The 24,361-nt window shown below is 48.7% G+C and overlaps 1 protein-coding gene and 1 pseudogene across 1 annotated transcript; both read left to right on the forward strand.

Annotated features, from left to right (window-relative positions):
* The window catches only part of LOC135292575 (zinc finger protein 208-like), an 837,577-nt pseudogene that overhangs the window by 5,884 nt on the left and 807,332 nt on the right, over positions 1-24,361 (forward strand).
* LOC135292477 (uncharacterized) lies at positions 2,893-7,695 on the forward strand. The gene is made up of 2 exons (XM_064406677.1): positions 2,893-4,390; positions 7,652-7,695. Exons 1-2 carry the CDS (start codon positions 2,893-2,895, stop codon positions 7,693-7,695), a joined length of 1,542 nt encoding a protein of 513 aa, XP_064262747.1.

Genomic DNA, 24,361 nt, shown 5'->3' on the forward strand with positions numbered 1-24,361 from the left:
CTGTCAGGACTCGTGGGTCTGGCAAGGGTACAGGTGGTTAATACCTAAGACTGGAACTTGTCTCTCTGTTATAAAAAGGAACAAAAGGCTGCCCAGATAACTATATGAATTTTGTTGGCAATTGGTCAAGAGTTACGGGATAGCAGTAAAATATTTGAGTTGTTGGAAAATGGGGTTTCAGGAACATTAAAGAAAGCAGTGGAAATTCTTAGAGTTGAGTGTTGCCAGTATATTTTTGTACCAAGGGAATACCAAGTGAAATTTAAGAACTGGGATAAGATCAAAAGACATTGTGAAAAAGAGGATCCTAAACATGGGGGCAAATGAAAGCAAAGAGATTCCCAGAGGAAGCCCTTTAGGGTGTATGTTAACACACTGGAAAGAGCTGGTGGGCTATGGTGGCAGTGAAACTAAAAGGGAACTTGTCAAACTTTCCACGTAGTGGTGGCCACTCTATAGACTTGATGGAGGAGTGAAGTGGCCAGCAAATGGTACACTGGACTATGAGACTCTATTACAGTTCATGCTTTTCCTTAGGTGGGAATAGAAGTGGCAAGAGGTGACTTATGCTGCTATGTTTTTCAGCCTTTGAAATCACCCTGAGTGGCAAAGGGATTGTGGGATTAGGCCTCCATCTGATCCACTGGTATTGGCTCTTGAGAAGGATAATAAAGCTAACAGGGAAAAGCTGAAACAGGGTTGTAGCACGTGCTCCATGCAACAGAGATGTGGAACAAGAGACAGTAGAGGCACTTTTAGCACCCCCTAGAAAGCAGGAAGGAGGCAGGGTAGAGGAACGAGTAAAATTGGAACCCTCACCAACTTTAGCCTCCCCTAACTTGTCTTCTGGTTCATCTGCCCTGGGAAAAACAGTAATTGAGGGAGGGGTTTCCCCACCAACTCCTGAATTAAGGGAACCATGGAGGCTTTACCCACCATTGCCTAGTAGTGATAGTGAATGGGATGAATCTGAACCAAGTCCTGAGCCTTCCCTGCAAGGTCTGATAGCATCAAGGGCCAGAAGGCAAACCAGACTGAACCCACCCCCACAAACAACTAGAAAGCAAACTAAAGGACTCATACAAGCACCCTTAAGGCAGGCTATAACCTCTAATGGGGAACCAAGGATGATTAAGGTCCCCTTTTTCTCAGTGGATTTGGAGGCTTGGGAAAAGACTGCTAAGGGTTATGGGAATGACCCAATAGGGGTTGCTAAAAGGGTAAAGTTTATGGCTAAGCAGCATTTACCTGATTGGGCAGACATGCAGTTACTGCTTGATGCCTTAACAGAAACAGAGAAGCAGTTGGTTTTGAAGGTAGCCAAGGATTTAGCTGAAGACGCTTGTGCAGCAGCACAAGAGGATATCAAAGATGTGTTTCCCCTTCAGGATCCGATGTGGGATCCCAATGAACCCGATGAATGGGCACAGCTTAAGAGATACCAAGACCTTGTAGTAAAAGGACTAGAATGAGCAATTCCTAAAACCATAAATTGGTCAGCCTTATATGCTGTTAAACAAGGTCCTACTCAAACACCTTCTGAATTTTTGGATCACCTCTGGGACACGATGCGGCGATATACCACCCTGGACTCTGGACTGGATGAAGGAATACAACAACTAATAAATTTATTTTTCGGACAATCCACAGGAGATATCAGGTGGAAACTTCAGAAGATCCGGGGCCCAAATAGCTGAGGCTTGGAGACTCTATTGGATGAAGCATGGAGAGTGTTTAGTAATCGGGAGGGAGGATATAAACCAGGGATGAAGAAATTAGTAGCAGTAGTAAGGGCGGGAGAAAAGGAGAAACGTGAGCAAGACCTGCCAAGACAAGGACCACCCCGAGTGGGAAAAGATCCATGTGCATTTTGCAAGAAATTTGGACACTGGAAAAACCAGTGCCCAGAATGAAGAAGGGGTGATGAACAGAGAAAAAGCGATCAGGGCTGGGAGGAAAGGGTGGTTGCTCATGTGAAGGAAAACTGAGGAGGACAGGAGGGCCCTACCCTAGGGGATCCTCTGGTTGTAGTTAAACTGGGGAACAAGGAAAAGGAAGTGGAATTTGTAGTGGACACAGGGACAACATTGTCAGTGTTGAATAAGGTCCTGTACCTCTAACAAATGATTATGTTATGGTAAAGGGGGCTACTGGTCAATCTGAAAGAGCATATTTTTGCAAACCATTAAAGTATAAATTGGGAAAGCAATGGGAGATTCATCCATTTTTATATATGCCTAATGCTCCAGCTGCACTTTTGGGCAGGGATCTGCTAGAGCAGCTGGATGCAAAAATAATATTGAAAAATGGAGAAATTAGTTTGGAGGTAAAGGACCAACAATATGTGGAGCTGTTAAGCCTAATGTTAATAATCAAAGAAATTGAAATTGTAAGTGAAGAGAAAAACTTCAAGAAAATAATGGATCAGATATTCCCTGGTGTATGGGCTTCTAATATACCAGGGAGAGCAAAGAATGCATTGCCCATACAAATTAAGCTCAAGGAAGGGGAACAACAAGTAAGGGTTAAAAAATACCTCCTAAAGAAGGAAGACAGAGAAGGGACTAGCAAAATCATAGAAAACTTTTTGCTAATAGGACTGTTAGGAGAGTGTCAGTCTGATTTCAATACCCCCATTTTGCCAGTAAGAAAGCCTGATGGGTCATAGAGGTTAGTACAAGACCTAAGGGCTGTTCTCAAAGTAACTGAAGACTTGTATCCAGTAGTTGCTAACCCTTATACTTTATTAACTCCTTTAACACCTGAACTAACCTGGTTTACCATTTTAGATTTGAAGGATGCCTTCTTTTGCCTCCTTCTCTACGAGGCCAGCCAGAAAATTTTTGCATTCAAATGGGAGAACCCCAAAACTGCACGGAGGAAGCAGCTCACATGGTGTGTATTACCACAGGGGTACAAGAACTTCCCACTGTATCTGGGGAGCAACTTGCCAAGCATTTAGAGTCTTGGAAACCTCTACCAGGAGAAGGGCAGTTGCTGCAGTACGTGGATGACCTCCTAACAGCCACCCAGACCCAGGAGACACGCGTGCACTGGACGGTAAGCCTCCTAAACTGTTTGGGCCTGCACGGGTATGGAATATCCCAGAAGAAAGCCCAGATGGTGAGGCAAACAGTCATTTGCCTGGGTTATGAGGTGAGTGCTGGTCAAAGGACCTTGGGGCAGGATGGCAAAGAAGCAATATGCCAGACCCCAAGCCCTCAGACACTGAAGGAACTGAGAACCTTTTTAGGCATGACAGGGTGGTGCAGCCTGTGGATTTCTAACTATGGGTTACTTGTTAAACCTCTATATGCCCTGATCAGGGAAGGGAGCAGAGATCTTCAGTGGACAAAAGAAGCAACCCAAGCCTGTGACCAACTAAAGAAGGCCCTCATGTCAGCTCCGGCTCTAGGACTTCCAGACGTGAGTGAACCATTTTTCCTGTTTTCCCACGAAAAACAAGGGATTGCCCTGGGAATATTAGCAGAGAACTTAGGCCCGTACCAGAGAGCAGTGGCCTATCTCTCCAAACAGCTGGACACGGCAGCTAAAGGATGGCCAGGGTGTCTCAGAGCTGTTGCAGCAGTGGCAGTGAACATCCAGGAAGCACACAAATTCACCCTGGGCCAGAAAATGACTGTGCTGGTATCCCACACGGTGTCTGCAGTCCTTGAGGCAAAAGGGGGACATTGGCTCTCCCCACAGAGGTTTCTGAAGTACCAAGCTATACTAGTAGAACAAGATGATGTTGAAATTGTGGTAACTCACATTGTGAATCCAGCTTCCTTCCTCAGTGGGAGTATGGGAGAAGCAGTGATCCATGAGTGTCTGGAGACCACTGGAGCCACTTTCTCCAGCTGCCCGGATCTGAAGGACACCCCACTTGAAGATGCTGAGACCTGGTTCACTGCTGGAAGCAGCTATGTCATCAGTGGAAAAAGGCACGCTGGATATGCGGTTACCACAAGCAGAGAGGTAATAGAGTCTGGACCTTCACCAGCAAACACCTCTGCACAGAAGGCTGAAATAATCACCTTAACTCGAGCCTTAGAGCTGGCAAAAGGAAAAGAGGTTAACATCTACACGGACTCAAGGTACACGTTTGGGGTGGTTCATGCACATGGAGCCATTTGGAGAGAGAGAGGACTGTTGAATTCACAAGGGAAGAATATTAAACATGCACAAGAGATACTGAGACTACTAGGTGCAGTACAACTTCCTGAGAAGGCAGCCATCATGCACATTAAGGCACAGCAAAAAGTGAGCTCTGAATTGAAAGAAGGGAACATGCTGGTGGACAGAGAGGCAAAAGACGCAGCCAGAGGTGAGGTATTTGAGGAGACAGTGGAGGCAACATTGATCCCAGATGGAAACATTTCTATTGAAGGTAAGCCAGTGTACAATAAAAAGGATAAGAAACTTTTTAAGGCAAAAAAAGCAAATTATAATCAAGAAGGACAGGCTGTAACAGAGGAAGGGAAACTTGTAGTGCCTTCCTATTTGCTCTGGTCATCAGTGCAAAAAGAACATGAAAAAACACTCTGGGGAGTAGATGCCCTGTACAACCATTTGAAAGGAAAAATTATGGCCAGGAAACTCCAGGGCACAGTAATACAGGTAACTCGTCAGTGTAGTCTTTGCCTCTGAACTAATCCTAAAAACATCCCAAAGCCTAAAGTTGGACAAATTGGGAAAGGCTGCGGACCTGGGCAACAGTGGCAAATCGATTTCACAGAATTACCCAGGAAGGGGGGATATCATTACCTCTTGGTATTGCCTGATACCTTTTCAGGTTGGCCAGAAGCTTTCCCTACTAGGACAGCTAAAGCACGAGTGGTAAGCAAAGCAGTGTTGCAAGAAATAATCCCGAGGTTTGGGGTTCCAGCCACCATATCCTCAGACAGAGGGCCGCATTTTGCATTCAAAATTGTGCAAGAAATTAGCCACCACCTGGGGATAGACTGTGAGCTGCATACCCCATATCATCCTCAATCGAGTGGCCAAGTGGAAAAGATGAATCATTTGATTAAGCAACAAATTGTGAGATTGGGACAAGAGGCAAACCTACCTTGGCCCCAGGCTCTTCCATTAGCATTATTGCCAATTTGGACAAAACCAAGGACAAGGGAAAATTGAGCCCCTTTGAAATATTATATGGGAGACCATATGCAGTTCAAGAAGGAGCCACACCTACACAAATAGGGGAGGAAACCCTACCCGAGTATATGATAGCCCTGAATAAACAACTGAGAGGAACTGCAAAATATGTGGCTGGAGCTCAAAACAGAGATTTGGATGGACCAGTACATGATGTACAACCTGGGGATTATGGGTATGTTAAGTCTTTGGCAGAAAAGACCCTGGAACTGCAGTGGGAAGGACCATTCCAGGTGCTCCTCACTACCTTTACTGCATTCAAGATCAAAGAACAGCAGGCCTGGATCCATCACTCCCGAGTGAAGAAAGCCCCTGAGGAAGTCTGGAAACTGATGCCAGGTGACAAAGAACTGAAGCTGAAGCTCACCTGGAACCGTGAATATATGGACTTAGAGAAATCATGGACATGATGGAGAAGGTGGTAACTATTATAGCCATTGCCATGGTTGTAACAGGAGCCAGTGCCATACCGCGCAGGTACAACGTAACTGGGATGTACCGGTGCCAAGAGAGGGCCTGTGATCCCCACTCTCGTAGGGCCCTAAATGAGATCCTGAAAGTCACAAATGCACGTTTGTGGGAAGGGAGAAATGTTTGGGGATGTAGCTATGCATTTGTGCAAGGTGGGATGCATGAGGCTTACCATCCACCCATGAAACTCATTCAGATTAGCTCTGAATGCTGTGACAAATGTTTGAGTAAGTGCCCTAAAAATAGAAGGGTGTGCAATAAGAGAGTATGATCTTGACTTTAGCATCACTCAAGTGTGCACTGAATATCAGAAGAACAAGATCAGAACTACCCCACTAATACAAAAGAAAGCTGTTCCTACCCAAAGGCCAATTATTCCAGAAGCAGAAGTGCAGCCTATAGTTCCTGTGATTACTAGAATTGGGCCGTATGCTATGAAGAAAACAAGAACTCAGAGACTGCTGGTTAATCCAGAATGGTCTCTGAAGCAAGTAGAAATGGGAATACAGGTAAATGCTTTGGACATTCAACTAGAGTGTGCCCCATTTCTAAATACAGAAATAGGCCTTTTTTCTAAATACAGAAAGTGGAGTTGTAGCAGGCCCAGGGCCTGCAATGCCTCCATGGCATTCAGCAGCCTAAGACAGGAAATGCCTGGTCATGATGACTGGACCTAAAAATCCCCTCTTCCACCCTCGGACCCTTGCTTATCTCTCTAAGCCCACAGCTCACTTTCGCCTCGACCCTCACTATTGGATTGTTTCTAAAACTCCTGTACCCTATATAAAGCCCTACTTCTGCCCTGTTCTGCAGAAGAGCTGTCCCTGAGACCTTGTCAGAAGACATCAATAAAGACATCTCTGTGGAACCTCACACAGCCTTCTCCTCTCTCTGCCAGCATCTGCCAAAGGCACTCAGCAAGCCAAGAGCTGAAATCACAAATGAGCTGAGAATCACTGAAGAGCTGAGCTTGCTAAGACTGCCTGCAGCTCTGGGGCCTGCCTGAGGGGCCCAGACAGGTCGTGCTGAATTGGACTTCTCTGTCTTGGGCTCCCACAGCAGCCGGGGCCGGGGAGACCCCGAAACGCCGGAGTCGCCTCAGGGACAAGGTGGGCATCGGGCACAGCTGGGACTCCATGGTCTCACACAGCTTTCCCAGCCTGAATGATTCCATGAGTCTGGGATTCTATGAAGGCATGATTCAAAACAGATTTGAACTCCAAATCTACCATATACAAATATTACAAAGGTCAAAATTCACGTGAAAGAAATTAAAGATGATTCTTTAAGATTGAAAGAATCGTATGTCAATGTTGCATATAGGTAAACCCTATAAAAGAAGAGCCTTGTTACCCTTGTAAAATGATGGCTCAGGCCTGCTGCTTGGGCTAAGTACAGCTAACAGCTAGCCTGACAAGTTCCTGTGAGAAAGGAATTTGCACCTGTGAGAGGAAAGACTTCTACCCACATCTTCTATGCAGGAGACAAGAATGGAAACCGCGTTAGAGAGAGGAAAGGTTTTGACTGACACCTACATGAGCAACTACTAACCAATGAACTGAGTTGCACTAAGTTACTAAGCAATTAAAATGAAACACAATGCCTTCAGAAAACCATAGAAATATGAACTGTGAAGAATAAAGATGGGCTGTTGTGCATTAAGAAATAGGTGTCTTGCCTGTCTCTACAGCGACATGTAAAGACAGCATTGCATGAACTGCCCTTGGGTTTAACATCTTCAGTGAAAAGTTAAACTGGGCCTCTCTATTAAGAAAGGGTTAGTGGTTCAAATGTCCTTGTCCTTGAAGAGAATTCAAAAGCCTTCATAGATATGTTCCTGCTTCTGTAAATACAAACACCTTCATGTTAACATGTGGAAATATATTCTGATTATCATTATTGACAGGCCAATGGAAGAGAAAAAATAATCAGATTTTGTAGGCTGACTTCTTCCCTCTAATATCTGGCCTTTCTGGCTGAGATGCCAGACTCATGAGCACACTGCTTAATTCTTTTTCAGTTCAAGATGATGCAGAGTTGCGAGAAAAGCTGTGCCTCCAGTGAGGCCTGGCCTTGTACACATCTAGTAAAAATGGTATTTCTGAGTTTGAGGTATCTCAAAAGACAGATCTTGGCCTTGGAAATGCAACTCTCAGTCAGTGACTGTTGTCAGAATGTGCAATAAAATGCAGCTTGTGCCTCTTCTGTGTTTATCTTTTGTGTGCAGGTTGTAGAGTTTGTTGTGTGTTGCTGCTTTTCCCCTGCTCTTTTCCCCGCAGTGTTTTGGGGAGCAGAGGTGCAGCGGCCCCGGGAGGGCTGTGGCAGCCGAGCCGGGCCAGCCCCGGCGGGCTGGATTCACGGCCGCAGGGCCCTGCTGGGAGATAGAAAATGAGATGATTGGCTCTGGCAATTAAGGGATGAATACTGTGTGAATATTGAGAGAAGCTTTATAGGTGTACAGTTATGTCATTGCAGTTTAGATGGCCTCTGTTCTCCCCATAGTTTCCCTTGGGCAGCGCCTTCCCTCTCCCCTGTGGGCGGCACAGGCCCCGCTCTGGCCCAGAGCTGTGTTTGTGTGTCTTGAAAACGTGGTGCTCTAGGGTTTTTAAAAGTTTATTTTAGTTTCTGACTAAATTCTGATTGTTTTATGTAGTTTTACAGTTACTGGAGAGATTGAAAAGCGGTAAATGCAGCGCCTTATTACCTATCAAATTTTAACATGGTCTGATCTCTTTAACAAGAATGCTAACACATTTGCCATATAAAATGATGCCAGATACTGTCACTAAAAGCTGTTGAGTTGTTCAGCAATATGCTAAATTGCACATTATTATATTTATTTCCCAGTAACCCTGCACTTTGAAAAGTCTTACTGAATTTCTGTTTCCATGGAATTTGCAGTTACCATGGGTTTTACTCATAACTGATTTACTTCTAATTCTAATATGCTTGTTACAACTTTAATCCCTCCAGCAGACCATCATGCTGTTATTTCACTTACAGCTTGTTCACCTTTAAGTTGTCTTTTTGTGTTAATAACCTTAGACTGAGTTACATCATGTCATATCTATAACTTTTAAGAATGTTCGTTTGAATTCTGTTAAATTAAGGCCAAATATTGTAACGCTCAGTTACCTTCTTGAATAAGGCTAAGTTTTATTAAGTAAATTTTGGTAGATTTTATAAATGTTAAGATTCAGTTTTACGTCATTTCAGCAATGATCTATTCCAGCTTTTTATGGATCCAGTTATGTTCGGTATTAGTAGTAATTAACATTGAGTTCTCTTGTGTGCTTTTTGTTCTACTAAGGTGATAATGAAATTATGTTTATTAATTTGAAATCCTTTTAGGACTGGGTTTTATTGAGTTCATCTTGTTAAGCTCTATTGATGTCGAAAGCAATTTATATCAGGTTTGAGTGTTATTTAATCTGAGATATCATAAATTTTATGAGTGAGCTGTTCAGTGTTTCCTTTGTTGCATTTTTTCTGTCATAAATACATTCATGTTTGTATTCCTGTTTTTATAGCCAGCTTTTCATATGTTTTACCATCTTTTGGTGTAATTATCTACAAGACACGTGTCATTTCAGGATCCTTCTTTTGTTCTCTAGCTGCTCATGTATCTCTTAGACCAGACTACCCCTCTAGCTGGGCTCTGCACTGGGGCTCCATGGTTTGACCCAGTGCTGCCTCATGATTTTCAAGTATTTTTCAGAGTTCCAGGAAATGATATCTCAGCTTTGTCAGAAGTCTTCTCTAAACTGATGGTATTGTGACATCTACTCTAAGCAATCAGATGCAGTCCCAATTGTTATTATAGAACCACTCCAACAGTTTGCTGTGTTTAAAGCATCTCCATGCTGAGGAGATTTTGGAGGAGACGGCTATTGGATGGTTCATCAGTCTTTCACCCCTAGACCTTTACTCCTAAGTGCTATTCTTAGGAGCCTTGTTTAAAATTACATTTAGGGAATTCTCTCCCACTTAGAGCTTGGGTGGTGGCCAGGCCTTAGCTCTACCTGGACAGGAATTTGCCAACAGACCCAGATGTTTTCTGCATCAAAACTAGATTGGAGTTGCTTTGACTTTGCAATTTCACCGTCTGTACATGACAGTAGAACTATTTTTAAAGGGAGCTTGGGAATTATGATCTGGAAATAATTATCCAATTCCCCACTGAATCGAGGTTTGTCAGTTGTTTGCAGACTCTGGGATGATGGTACATTATTTCAGAGATTTCTGTTTATTTCATTCCACCTATGTTGTTAGTTTTGTCCGCTATTTGAAATATTCCCGATCGTTGTATCTAAATTATTCCTAATTGCTCTAAGTTTCTTGTCTACTACGTGTATTATTTTACTACGCTGTTTCTTCATACTCATAACAAAAGACATGCATCTCATTCTTAAAAAACAAAAAAGAAGAGGAATGAACGCCTTAAGAACATTCAAATAATGCAATATGTACATGAGAAATTTGGACGACTAACATTTTGAATCATGCAATATTTACATTAGAAACTTGGAAAAAAGGTCATCCCATCTAAATCCCAGTGGAGTGTCCCACAGGGAAGCCTAATTGATTCATTAACTTCAGAAGAAGAGATGCCTGTGTTTTATCACCAACAGCTCAAAGCAGTCACCTGTTCATTCCATCAGATACTGATCAGCTCTGAAGAAATGAGGCCCAGTGGAAAGAGAAATAACCTCATCCCCTTGCAGCCTTTGTGGCCAGAACAGGAAGAGGAGTAGGACTGCCAAGACACAGCTGTGCCTGGAAACTGACAGAGGCAATTGGCCAACAAAAGCCTCATGGCATCATCATGGGACAGTGCTCCTCCCAACTTTCTTCAGTTCTTCCCTGTTCCAGCTGCCAGAAGGACATTCAGTGATGTCCAAGATCAACATTTCCAGCTAATGGACCTTCTCCTACTTCTCAGCTAATTGGAAACAATGGTCATTTCTTTCCATTTCCCGAAGAGACATTGGACATTATTCTTTTGTTTGCTCATGCTGCAAAACCCTGTGTCAATGACTTGACAGAATTGGGTAAGTTTTGTTGATTGGAACTGGTCTTTTATGTATCTTATCCCACATCTAACAGATAACCAGTGATAACCTTCATGAGATCATACCCTCCCAAGAGTGAGCTGTTTCAACATCAGAACATAGGAGTCTTTTTTAAATGAACAAAAAGGGGGAGATGTCAGAGACAGGTAGAATAATGATAAAAGAAAGGCCTTATGAAACCAGGCCTTGTTCTGCTATATTAACAGCTGGCCTGTCATCTCTTCTAAGTGCAGCTAAGCAGTCACAAGTTCCCATGTGAAGTTATTTTGAGAATGAGACTTGGTGAACAATCTGATCTGAGGGTGAAAAACAAATGCACCTGCAAGAACAAGGGATTTGTCCCATGAGAATCAGTGAAGAGAATAGGTAACAATACAAAGAATACAACAGAGAGATTTGATGCACAAGTAAAATATATTTTATTATCCAACAGAATAACTGGCATAACTAGTAATAAGAAATCGATGAACTACCTAAAGTTGCACATTAGGTTTTTCAAACTGTATAAAATAAGTTGTGTGAATAAAATAAAGAGTTCTTCTCCAGCTCAGCTGGGTTCTCTGGGATTTTGGTTCCTCCCTTCTTTCAGGCTTTGGCTTCCCCCTTCTTTGTGGCTTTGGGTTCCTTCTTTTTTGGTGCTTTGATTTCCTTCTCTGGGATTTTGATTTCCTTCCTCTCTGGGAATTTGGTTTCCTTCTTTTCTGGAGGTTTGCTTCTCTTCTCTGGAGATTTGGTTTCCTTCTTTAGAATTCTGATTTCCCTCTTTACTAGGGCTTTGCTTTCCTTTTTCTCTGGGCTTTTCATTTCCTTCTTCTCTGTGGCTTTGCTTTCCTTCTTTGGGCTTTTGATTTCCTTCGTCTCCGGGACTTTGGTTTCCTTCCTCTCTGGGAATTTGGTTTCCTTCTTTTCTGGAGGTTTGTATTTCTTTTCTGGGAGTTTGCTTTCCGTCCTCTCTGGGGCTTTGGTTTCCTTCTTCTCTGGGAATTTAGTTTCCTTCCTCTCTAATGCTTTCGTGTTCTTTTTCTCTGGGGCCTTGCTTTCCTTCCTCTCTGGGAATCTGGTTTCTTTCTTTTCTGGATGTTTGTATTTCTTTTCTGGGAGTTTGCGTTCCGTCCTCTCTGGGGCTTTGGTTTCCTTCTTCTCAGGGAATTTAGTTTCCTTCCTCTCTAATGCTTTTGTGTTCTTTTTCTCTGGGCCCTTGCTTTCCTTCTTCTCTGGGGCTTTGCTTTCCTTCCTCTCTGAGATTTTGGTTTCTTTCTTTTCTGGATATTTATTTTTCTTTGCTGGAAGTTTGTTTTCCATCTTCTCTGGTTCTTTGATTTCCTTCCTTGGTGGGATTTTGGTGTCCTTCTTCTCTGGGGCCTTGCTTTCCTTCTTCTCTGTGGGTTTGGTTTTCCCCTTCTCTGCTTTTGGAGGTTCCTTCCCCACAGAGACACCCTTCTTTTCTTTCTTCTGCTTCTCTTTCTCCTTCTGCCTCTCTTCCTCCGCCAAGGCTTTTGCCTCCTCCTCAAGCTTTGGAGACGGCTGCTTCAGCTCCCTTCTGCAGACAAAACAGAAAACATGGCTGAGAGTCACCACCAGAACCTTGGGCTCACTCGTCCTGGCTGGCCCTGCACTTCATTCCTTGACCCTGAGGCCAGGCAGCAGCGCCAGACCATTTCCGTGAATTCTCCTCAACCCACAGAGGTTGGGAACATCCCAAGGGAGGGCAGTGGTGGAAGGGCACCTCCAGGACCAGCCAAACCTGAGCCTTGCCATCAGAAGGGCTTGACTGTGCAAGCTCCCTCTCCAGGCACAGCCAGACACCTCCAGCCCACTGCCAAAGGCTGATCCACCAGCTCTCTGCCCTGTGCCTGAAAACGCCCTTTGTCTCTTGACTTCCCAGTTTCAAGCAGAGCACAGAGTGCCAACGTCTGCTGATCTCTCCTGCAATTCTTACTCAGCTCATTCAGCTCCCTTCTCCCTGGGCACAGCTGAAGCAAGAATTTGAAGAGTTCAGATTTCACCTGAGGCTTAGAAGCAATTCACATTGATCAGGATGTCAGTTAGACAGGTAGACCATAGGTTAATGATGATTAGATGCTTAAGCCAGAGCTGATTGTTATATTATTTACCATGATGAGCTTCTTGATAGAAGGAAGTGGAGTAAGTGAACTGTTAGAAGAACATACTGAAACCCGTAGAACAATGGTTAGCACCTGGGCTTTATGTCAATCAGTCACTAAGCAGGGGACCTTGGATGGTGCCAGAGGGTCACAGAGACCTGATGAAGACATTCCTGACTTCATCCCTTAAGACCACTGGCCCAATAGGAGACCACCAACCCAATTCCAGAGAAGAATTGCACAGGTGTGAAGGACTAATGACCTCATTTTAATACAGAGCAGGGAGGGGAAGTGCTGGGGTTGTGCACATATGTTGTATGTAAGATCCTGGGAAATAAAGAGAGGGCAAAGAACCTTGTACAGCACGGTCACGCCTTGTAGGGACGACTCTGGTGCTGCCCGCCGGGGTTAATAAACATACCACTTTCTAACTTTAACGAGTTAGAGAGTCTCTGTCCGTGAGCCTCGGTATTAATGACTCATAGCCTGATCCTAAATGAGAATAGTCCTATCAGTCAGAAAGCAAAGGCTGGAGGAACTGCTCTCCTGCAAGACAGGCTCTTGTCAGCCAGATTTCCTGCTGGAAGCCAGCTGTGACCAAGCCAGCTGGTGCTGTCTGCCATGGAAACCATCTGAAGCAGCCTCGTCCCTCTCCTCCCCATGAAACCAACTTCAGCCTGGCCTGAAGGAAGTCCTGATGCACAGGCTTGCTTTAAGCAGCCCCCACTCCCAGCTGCACACTTTGCCTGTGTGTCCTGAGCTGGGCTGCTTTGCTGGAGCAGAGCTTCTCCTGTGCTTGCCCACTGCTGCAGCTGAAGGGGAGCCTCAAGGACAGGAGCTTTTATGGCTGCTGTCCCACCATCAGGAGAACCCTGGCAGATCAGCACTGCAAGGACTTCATCTGTGGCAGCACCAGCACCCAAACCAAGGTTTGGTCTGTGCCCCACGCCTGCCCACACCGCAATCCCACTGTTTTGGTGAAGAAGGGAGATGATGAAGAAGATGTGACTCAACACCATGGAGCTAAAGACACCTCTAGAGGCAGTGCCAAGGCAGGGCCAGAGCCTAGCTCCCTGAAGGCAGCATCTGAGCCAGGAGGGCTCACCACTAAACTAGAGAAGAAGATGCTCTGTCCCAACAGAAGAAGGTGCTTCCTCTCTTGGGAGCCAGGGAGCTAAGAGTGGCCATCCCTGTGCTGCTTCTGGCCTTTGCTATGCAGCACCTCTGAGCTCAGAGTCCTTGGAGCAGGGAAGCCCTGCAGGGACAGTAACCCATGGAGAGCAGGAACCCATGGCAGGCTTACTCACCTCTCCCTGAGAGGTGCCCCAGAGCCACAGTTGATCTCCTGGGGGCTCGGGGAGCAGCTGACACGTGAGGCCTCCCCGGGCACCAGCACCTCGGAGCTGGGGTCTCCCTCCACGTGGCACAGCGCCGTGGCACTGGAGATGCTGTTGAGGTGGCCAGAGAAGGGCAAGGAGACCTGCTGGCTCTCTCCTGGCTGCAGCACACCTGACACTGGCAGGATACTGGAAGCCTGCATGGAAGACAGGAGAGATGGAGCTGTTGAGCGTGAAAATGGATGCAGAAGAGCATCTTGGAGCAAAGTGCAGCTGCAGCCAGAGGGGCCTATTCCCCAAACACTGCCAGAATCACCCTGATCTCATCCTGCATCCATGCCACTGACCAGTGCAGGGACCATGGGGAAAATCTTCTCCCATCCTCACGGGTCAATGCATTCATGAGTACATGACATGAAAGTGAACTGGGATGTCTCCTGGCACTAGAAATTCTCTCTGATGCACAACTTGCCTTGAAAAAGTTTCAAAACTTACTGCTTTTAGAAAAGGAGGAGACTCAGAGTGAGAGCTCTTGGAGCTGAGCAAAGGACTCCCAGCCCAGCTCATCTGACTCCTGAGGCTCTTCCCCTCTCTCTCTGATTTAAATGCTGCTTCCTCAAGGTGCTACAGCAAAAGCTCCTGCAAAACCTTCCTCTGGACCACCTGAGGAGTTGCAGGGGGAGCAGTGCCCTCCATAGGTGCTGCACAGCGTCCTTGGGCAGCCCCACAACGTGTCCTGCACGGCCTCTCCAACACCCAGCTGCTCCAGCAGCACTTTGTGCTGGGCCTGCAGGGATGGGAGGCCCCTCTGTGGCCAATGCTCAGGGCCACCAGTGGCACTGGCAGCTCCAGCCCTGCTTGCCACACTGACAGTGTGCAAGGGAGACAGATTCCCTCTTCCCTTCTCCGCTTCCAGGGCAGTGTGCGGTGCGCCCACGGAGCACCTGAATCCCTCCAGGCCTGCTGGGAGGTGAGGGTTTGCAGGAGCTTGTGGTGGCACCTGAAAAACAAGCCATTCCCTACGCCTGCAGGAAGAGACAGCCACTTTGCCAAGTCTCAGTTTGTAAGACAGCTTCAGGGCCAGCAGTGCAAGAGCAGCTCTCGGGTGACAGCAGAGACCTGCAAACAGGGAGTCTGGCTGGGCTGGGAAGAGGGCACATGGAGATCAGGACTCATCCCAGCTTGCTGTGGCAAGGAAGCTGCAGCTCTTCCCATCATGATGCAGATAAAAGCCTCATCTTGCATTGGGAAGGCAACAAGGCAAAAAATGCCACACTCAACACAGGCCTGTAGGATCTGAGTGAGCTTCTCCAAGGAAAACTCTCCTATTTCTCCCTGCCACTCCCCCATGTCCAGCCACTGGCCCTGCTGCCCAGCCACTGTCAGGGCACAGGACAGCAGGGCAGCAAAAAGGGAGCTCAGCAGGAGCATGACTTGCTGGTGGCAGGCTGAGGAGGCAGCACAAGCAGTAGGTGTACAAGAAAATCTACCTCTGCTCCTGAAGACTGGGACAAATCCTGCTCTTCAGTCAGGGCTGTGGCTGCCTCCTGCTTTCCAGCCTTGAAGTGCCTCCATCGAGACGCTGGGCAATCCAAACATGTTCTCATCTCCTTTGGTGGTTGGGGATTGAATTTAGGTGGGTGAAGCTCATCTCTGGAAAAGAAGATAACTGTGAACAGAGACCTGCAGTGGGAGGGAGGGAGGGACACCTGCACCAGCAGCTCCTGCTCAGGATGCAGCCCCTGGCTGGCTGCTGGCACCTTGAACTGAGAAATGCTTTGATCCAGCCCTTCCCAATCCAGGCTGGAGCAGGTCTGCTCTAAAGGCAGCCCAGGAATGACACTGAGCTGCTGCAGCAGCTGCAACTGCTTGCACTGAGGAACTGCAGAGGACAGGGATGAACACCTTGTGGGCATGCAAAAAGCACAGTGGGAGAGGAAAAGACAGAGAAGGCAAGCAAAAAGGGCAGATTTGAGACATCCAGGGGCAGACACAGCCAGCACAGCCAGCACAGCCCCCCCAGGGCCCAACGCCAGAAACTCTGCAGCTCCAGCAGGTATTTATCAGGAATGTTTCCCTGACACTGCTGGGGGCTTGGCTGACATTTTCCAACACTCCCAGGGGACTCAGGTGGCATTCCCCATGCATACAGACATACATACATCGGCTGTAGTGCTGGGATCCTGCCAGACTCCATCAGCCTTGGGCTTGGGGAGGTTTCTGCCAGCCGTCCAGAGCTCCATAACTTTTTTCTCTGTCCCAGGAAGCAGGCAAGAAAGATTTTTAAAAAAACCCCAAACAAACCATAACAGGGAAAACTAAAAAACCTTAAACAGCTCATCCCTGCTCAAGGTATTTCTTTAGGGACAGCTACCACTCTCCAGCTGAAATGCTGGGCTTTTGGGAAAAAAGAAAAAGATAATTACATGTTCACCTCCAAATTTAAAAGGATCAAGGTAAGAGAACCTTTCCAACTACAAAGGATTGGCCCAAAGGTAAAAGCTTTGCAAGAAATCTCTAGTTATGGCCAGGCTGACAGTTAAACAACTGGTTCCTCTGGTGGGGAGAAACCCTCCTCTTTAAGGTAAGCAGCCTCAGAGTTGAAAGAAACTGTTCTGTCAAACTTCAGCCTCCCTGGCACAGCCTGCATTGCCTGTCCTTCCTGTTCACTGATTTACATGCAGTGCCACAATGGCCCAGGTTCAGATGTTTGGTGCCATTCAGGGAATTTGCCATTGTCATTTCCTTATGTTTTAATCTAAGTTTCAATCCTTGCAACCACTCTTGAAATGCCAGCCTTCCTTTTTTTTACAGAAAGCTCAAGGTTCCCAGAAGTCTTCTGACATCCTCTTTTGCGCTCAGAGAGATGCCATTTTCAAACAGATGTTTCCAAAGTTAACAGCATTTTCAAGAGTAATGCACTAAAGTGACCCTGGATTCCAGCTCAGACCAACGACGTTCTGTGCCAGACACTGAGATTACCACCCGTGAGGCACGAGCTGTTTGTGCCACCCATCCCTCCTGGCCTTCTCCACAGCAGCCTGTGCCTGTTTTCCCCGGCAGAATCCCTGTGCCCTTTGCAGCCTGCCAGGAGCAGCTGCACAGAGGCACACATCTCCCCTGCACTCACCAGTGGGTTTCTCTCATCCCCGAACACGCCGATGAGAACATTGGTGCGATGCGTGCCCAGCGCCTGCACTTCCACCAGCACTGGGATCTCTGCAGTGCTGTGAGGCTGGACAATCCCACAGGGCCTGGGGCTGGAGTAGAGCACAGCAGAGTCCTCCTTGCGTTTCTGCAAGAGAGACAATGAAATGCAGCTTCAGAGGCACCTCTGAAGAAACTTTACACTCCCTAACATCCACCGCAACAGCAACTGACACACGTGTTTAAAAATGCCCAGGACAAAGGTAAAAGGCACAAACAAGATGCAAGAATTGTAGGCTTAGCATTCCCAGGGGATCCTGCCAGGAGACTGCCAGCACAGGCACTGCTGTCTGTGGATGCAGCAGCTTTCACAGCCCTCTAAGATCTCCCACAAGAAAACACCCTGAAGACTAGAACATCAACTGTTCCCTCAGCAGGTTAAACTGCATCCTCAAGTTTACATTCGGGTAGGATCCTGTTCTCAGCAGATCTTTAAGACTGAATAGAAACCAGCAAGGTCACGTCCAAACCCTTTTTCCCCCGAATAAGCTCCTCAATAATATTTGAGAGGGGGAGGTGGATGGGATGCCAAACCTGTTCAATAAGCCCGTAGCAGCCAGGCAGGTGGCTGGGATTACTAATGATGAACTTCTTCTCGTAGGGCACCTTCAGGAGGCACTCATCATACTGCAGCACGTGGGGGGACACTTGCAGCTTAGGAACAAGACATCTGGACAAAGAGATGAGCCCAGGGGAATCAGAGATACTGAGAGAATGGAGAACATTTACCCGCAAAGATTGTAAAACAGAGCATAACACACTGGTCACTGTCAAATGGGCATTGAACAGCCCTGCAGTGATAAATTGCCTTCTACGTCTTCCCACTCCAACAGGTCTTGTCAAGGAGGGGCAAACCCTGAGAGGCAGCAGCCAGAGGCTGCCAAGTGCCCCAGGCAGAGCACTTTGTCCCACAGCTGCCTCAGCCCCTCCTTTCCCCAGGAAGGCTTGCAAGGACTCCTGTAACACTCCCAGTGACCCATGAGCTCTGGGGGAGCCTTCCTAACAAGGATCAGAGCTCACTAATGCTCAAGGAACACACAACTCCAGTGTCCCAGGAAAAATGACTCCCTTCTCTGCCATGGTGCTGTTGCCCTGCCTGGGAACTCAGCTGCTTGCCCCAGCCTTGGAGGGCATGAGACACCAGCTGCCCTCCAGAGTGGCTGATCAGCCCCTCCCAGGCCCTACAGCTCCCTGGCTCCTTCCCTCCACAGCTCCAGGCACTGACTGTCCCCAGCCCACCTGCTTGACAAAATGCCAGCCCAGGCACTGCCTGGATGGCTCTGCATGGGAGAAGGAACAGCCCCAGGGAACTGCATCCCTCCTGGCATTCCACTGACACCCACTGCAGCACAGCAGGATGGAATTCTGCTGCAGCAACAACCACTTTTGCTCTCAACGCTGAGAACATTCAAGCTCAGAGTGGGAAGCAGAGGGAAGGAGAAAATCTAGAGCTGAGCTGCCACACCAAGGGCTGCTTTCCCCTCCTGAGACCTTGCCCTCAGCACTCTTGCTGGCAGCCACTTCCCCCCTGCCACGTGCCCTCATGGACAGAACCAGAGCCTGGCTCTCAGCAGGCTGCTTGCTGTGTCCCAAACCAATGCACGGTGCTCGCACCCAGCACAACTCCACCTCTTGCAGCAAGAAGGAGAGGAGGCCCTGGGGAAATTTGTTCCACCTCAAGCACCAAAAGCCAGGCCAAGAAATGATCTCATTCCTGGTGCCTTCAGAAAAGGGCCCAGGACCCTGCTGGGCTGGGAGCAGGGCTGCTTTTCACCACAGGCTGCTGTCCAAGCTCTGCTCTTCTCAAGCCCAGCTGGCACAACATGAGCTCATGAACCAGCACTTCTCCTTGGCAGCTGCAGCCAGCAAAGCCTGGGCAAGGCAGGGGCTGGGGGAGGCCAGGGAAGGGCTGGTACCTGGCTGTGATGACCAATGATGCCACTCCCTTGCCAAAACCCTCCAGATCAACCAGCATTTTCCTGTAGAACTCCATCACCGAGTTGGAACACAGGGTCACCTGGTGGAAGAGAAGAACAGGAAATTCTTCCTTACAAAAGCTCATTATCCACGTGTGATATCCTCTAGCCCTTGAGGGAAGATTTTGTCTTAATTCTGCTGCTGCTCCATGTGTAGAGCACAGTCTCAAAGCAACAAAAGCCTTCTGGCAATAGCAGATGTGTTAAACACACCTCGCTATCAGGGCATAGCTCAGCTACATTAAAACATTAGACTAAAGCTCTATGAACCACTGTATTCAAATTAAGGGGCCAATTTCTCATCTGACTACAATGACATAAATGCAGAAGAAATCTGACTTGAACACAACGAGTTCAGCTTTACAGCAGGAAGCTGAGGGCAAAGTGTGGCCCAGCAGGTGCTGGGCAGTTCATGGCTGCAGAGTATTTTGTCCCCACTGGAGATTCCTGCAGTGAACACAAATCCTTCTGCTCCCCAGGAGAGGGGAAATCAGACCAAGAAGGAAAGCTAACTGCTTTCTACAATGACATCTCTCTAACAGCCACCTTTTGCCCTCATCTTTGCTCTGCCCACTTGCAATCAAATAAATGGCTCTCAAGAACCCAAGAGTGACTTCTGGCCTTGACCATATGGTATGTGACCTCAGCATATGATTTTGGAAAGAAAACAGTGCTCCTTGAGGAACATCCCGAGTAAGGCAGCTAGCAGAGGCCTCAGAGCAGTGCAGATCTCTCACTCACACCATGCTCAAAGCTGGCAGCAGAGCTAAAGCCCTCCCACGCTCCAGTGCAGCTGCAGCCCTGGTGCTGAAGCGTCTGTGGCTGCACTCTGCCCGTACCTGGATGTCCTGGTGTCCCTGGGGCAGGATGGTCCCTTGGCTGGGAGTGATGGTAAACTCCCGGGGCTCCACATACAAGTGAACGCCCTTCCTCCAGGCTGGGTCACTGTGGCAGCGGATCTGATCCACGCTGTCCACAGCCGGCTGCGTGCCATCGAACGACATGCGGAGCTGGAACGTCACGGGCACCGGGGAGCTGTTAGTGAGCCGGCAGCGCTGGGTGTAGGGAAAGCCTAGGAAAGGACACCAACATCCATTGAGGCTCCCATTGTGGCCTGACTCCTGCTGGGAATGGCCTGGCACAATGAAAGTGGCACTGGAGTTTAGCTCTGGATTATCTGAACTACAGCTCACCCAGAAGCTGCATGAGGAATGAATCGTCACTCAGTTCCCTTTGACACAGATTGCAGACTGCAGCCTTGAAAATGCCCACTCCTAGCCCTGCTGAACACTGCAAGCTTCTCTCTTGGCGATGGGGAGGAGCTGCCTCACCTGCCCCAAACCAGCACCAGTGATCTCCCAGTGATGAGTGTGCACCCAGACCGAGCATTTCCTCTGAGAATTCAAGCTGTCAAATTCCCTGTTCAGCCTGCCAACACTCCCACCCTTTTCAAGATAGATAAACAGTGAGTCAGCATTGAGAAGAAGCTACAGCAAAAGAAAGTGAGGATGGAATCAGAAACTAGAACGTGAGGCAAAGCACCCCAATGCAGCTTCTCTCTGCAGGATCCTAAAGGCATCTCTTGGTTTGAGCCAAACAGACTGAGCACGAGACAGCTCAGAGCCCACTCAATTGGGGGCACACCCAAGCCTTGCTTGGAGATTGGCAATGAGGAACCAGGTCCCACCTCACCCAACAAATGGGGACATCACACCCATGCTGCTCACTGGGATTGCAGCCTGCAAGGCTTTACCCCACTGGAGCTCTGGGATTTGCTTTCCATGCTGGAAAGCCAGAGATGTAGCTACTCATGGTGGGGATGTCCTGCAGAGCCTGGAGAGCAGCCACAAGCTGCTCTGCAGTGGACATCTGGCTGGGCTGGCCAGCTCTTTGGGGAGGAGACTTCTCCCTGGGCCTGCTCACCAAGAGGCACTGGAACACAGATGGGGAGAAAAAACAACTGCAGCTGCAGCCCAGAGTTTCTCTGTGCCCATCCCAGTGAGCACTGCCAGCTCCAGCAGTGACTCCAGCAGGGAGGCAAGAGAGGCACAACAAGGACAAACACAGATGGCAAAACCTCCAATGAGACTGAGCTCACCGCATGCAGACAACAGTCAACAGTTCCAAAGAAGCAAAGATACAACAGCTGCCTTCAGCTGAAGAGACCTTAGGAATGAAAGCAGATCCAGCAGGATCGATCTCCTGGTTCAGAACCATAGTTCCATCTCTTGCCTTTCTTGTTTCATTTCTTCAAAAAGGCAACTTGACAAGTGCCTCCGTGGTGATGCAGGGTGGGACAGAAGCAGCTCAGGAAAGGCAAGTTGTTTCCTTAAAAAGTTCCTTGTTCTGGGCTTAGGCTTGGTAGTGAATGCTCCCCTTGGTCTGGGAAGGGGGATAGGGGTTTTGGGGGTTTTGGCCCTGGGGGTGGGCTTTTCCCTTGGGGGTTTTTGGCAGCTGTGGCGTGATGCCGTGGGCGCTGTGCAGTGGGAGCTGAGGCTGGGCAGGGAGCGGAGCTTCCCTTCCTCCCGCTCGGGGATGGGAGCTCGGCCGCGTGCTGCTGCGGGAGGTTGTGTGCTTGGCCCCGGCACTGCCCTGGCTGCAGCTCAGCCTGGCACCCACCCTGCCTGCCTTCCCCGCTGCTGCCTGCTGCTCTGAGCCACTGCCCACATCCCCCTGCCCTCTGTCCCTCTGCAAAAGGAGCATTTCCCTCCTTCCCTCCTTCCCTGCTGCTGCCGGCTGGCAGGGGATCACTGCCCTGCCAGAGCCCACAGCTCCTCCTGCTGGGATCCTCACCGCACCAAAGGACAAAAACGGGACTTGGCAGCTGGCAAACGTCTGCTCTTGTTCTCTGGGCTCTCCTGATATAGTCTAGGAAAGAACTGTTATTCCTTTTCCCACAGTTTTGCCCGGGAGCCCTGTCATTTCAAAGGTATCATCATTTGGAGGGAGGGGCTCATCTTTCCATTCCAGGAAGATTCCCACCTTCCTTGGCAGACATCTGTCTTTTCAAGCAGGACAGAGACACCAGAAAATCCTGACTTTCTATGCCTTGCTTCTGTTTGATCTGACAATGGCCAAATGCTCCCTGCGGCACCAGCAGCCCTGCAGTTCCCAGCCTGAAGAGGCTGCTGGGGCAGAGCAGGAGGGAGGGATGCTTTTCTCTCGGAAGGCACAGATCCCTCCCGCTGTGTCCCAGCCCAGGCAGCACTCACCAAAGGAGATGTCCCCGAAGTCGAGCTCAGGGAGGTCGAAGTGCAAACTCGGTCCAGTGACGCTGCCCCTGCATGGCGAGGACAGAGCAGGAAATGCCTTGGTTCAAGGAATTGCAAAGCTCCGGCTGGCGTGGCTCGGGGGCACCAACCTGGGGTCAGGGCACCGTGCCTTTCAAACCAGCACACACCATGTGCTCAGCACAGTGCCCCTGGGCACAGGAGGCAGCTAAAGCCAAGTGGCCAGCAGCCAGCAGCCACTGATGGGCTCTGGGCACAGGGCAGGCAGGAAAAGCCCCCGGGATGCTGCTGGTCCCATGAAGGACCCTGAACACACAGCCAGACATGGCTCCGGGCCTCACTTTCCCCATCTGCAATGGGATGGACATCAAGGTGTCCCCACAAACTTCTGTAACCAGCCCTGCCAGACACAGGTTCCTGCTTTGCTACTTCTTAGCTGGAACTGCTGTTCCCACGGAGGAGCTTTCTCAGCAGAGTTTGACCCACACCATCATTACAGACACAGTTCTGACACATGAACCCAGGGCAGCCCCAAACATCCTCTGAAAAGAGCAGCAACACTTCTACACAGGGCACAGATGAATCCTAGAGGAAAGGACCAGCTTGTCAGCAGTGCACCAGCTGGCACAGCCAAGAGCAACAGCTTCAACAACCAAACAAGGGGGTCCTGAATCTAGCACAGCACCTCACCTGTCCTTGAACTCAGCAGACACACTGCAAAAGTCACCAACACCCACTGAAAGCAGCACTTGAAGCTGCACAACACTCCCCAGTTGATTTCATGGCTGATGCCAATCCATGCCCACTCTGCCTTGTGGTTAAAAATCCAGGCCCAGTGACCTGTGCCTTCTGTTGGATTCACAGGACTGCCCCTGGCTCTGCTCCACACATCTCAACAAGAGACACCTGCCCTCGCTCAAGGAGAAAGCTGCTGATGCACAAACATCCCATCACCAGTTTAGGGGAGGGACAGAGGAGAATCAATTATTGGATGGTGGAAGGTTCCCTCTTGATCTCCAAAATAAAAAAGCAGCACTTTTCCTCCAAGAACAAAGCCAGCATCATTCTTTCTCCACTGGGGGCAGACCTACTCACCACTTTGTTCTTGTGAAGTAATAACTTCCTTGTTCTTTTTCATCCATCTCCCTTATCTTACTGCTATAATCCAGTGCAGATTGCTTTCATTTCTTCACTGCCTTGCCCCAGTGCCTCCCAAGAGCAGCAGCCTAGTTCCAAAGCTGCAGAGCAGCCAGCATCAGCTCTCCTGCTCCCACTGCATTATCCTAGCAGCACAAGGCTCAGGCTGGCAGGGACAAGGCCTCGTGCTGCTGTGGTGCTGAGCACTGAGCTCTGCCTCCCCTGTGATCACCCCTTGTCCCTTGTGCTGGGCCAGGATGATCTCTTGCCATGGCACCAGCCCAGGGGATGATGCCCAAGTCCTTGGCACAGTTCCTGCTGCACAGTTCCCTGACTCCCACATCAGCCCTTGCCTGGCTGTGCACAGGAGGCACCAGAGCACTCTGGGCACAGCAGCTGGGAGCACGGCTTGTGCCCCACAGCATGGCCATGAGAGGTGAGGTGAGGCTGCTGCTGCCCATCTGGCATGGATTATTGACAGAAGTTTTTACAAGCACTGCTGCTGCTGCAGAATGCCCCAGGCTGGCCCATCTCCAAAGCCCTGGGGGCCTTGCTGGCTGTTCAGCTGGGACATCCCAGAGCAGCTGCTGCCCAAAGCTGATCCATCCCACTGCCTGCCATGGCCCAGGGCAGAGGGAGATCCCTGCAGGGAGGAGTCATTCCAGC

This window comes from Passer domesticus, unplaced genomic scaffold (genome assembly GCF_036417665.1).
Source record: "Passer domesticus isolate bPasDom1 unplaced genomic scaffold, bPasDom1.hap1 HAP1_SCAFFOLD_37, whole genome shotgun sequence".
Classification (NCBI taxonomy): domain Eukaryota; kingdom Metazoa; phylum Chordata; class Aves; order Passeriformes; family Passeridae; genus Passer; species Passer domesticus.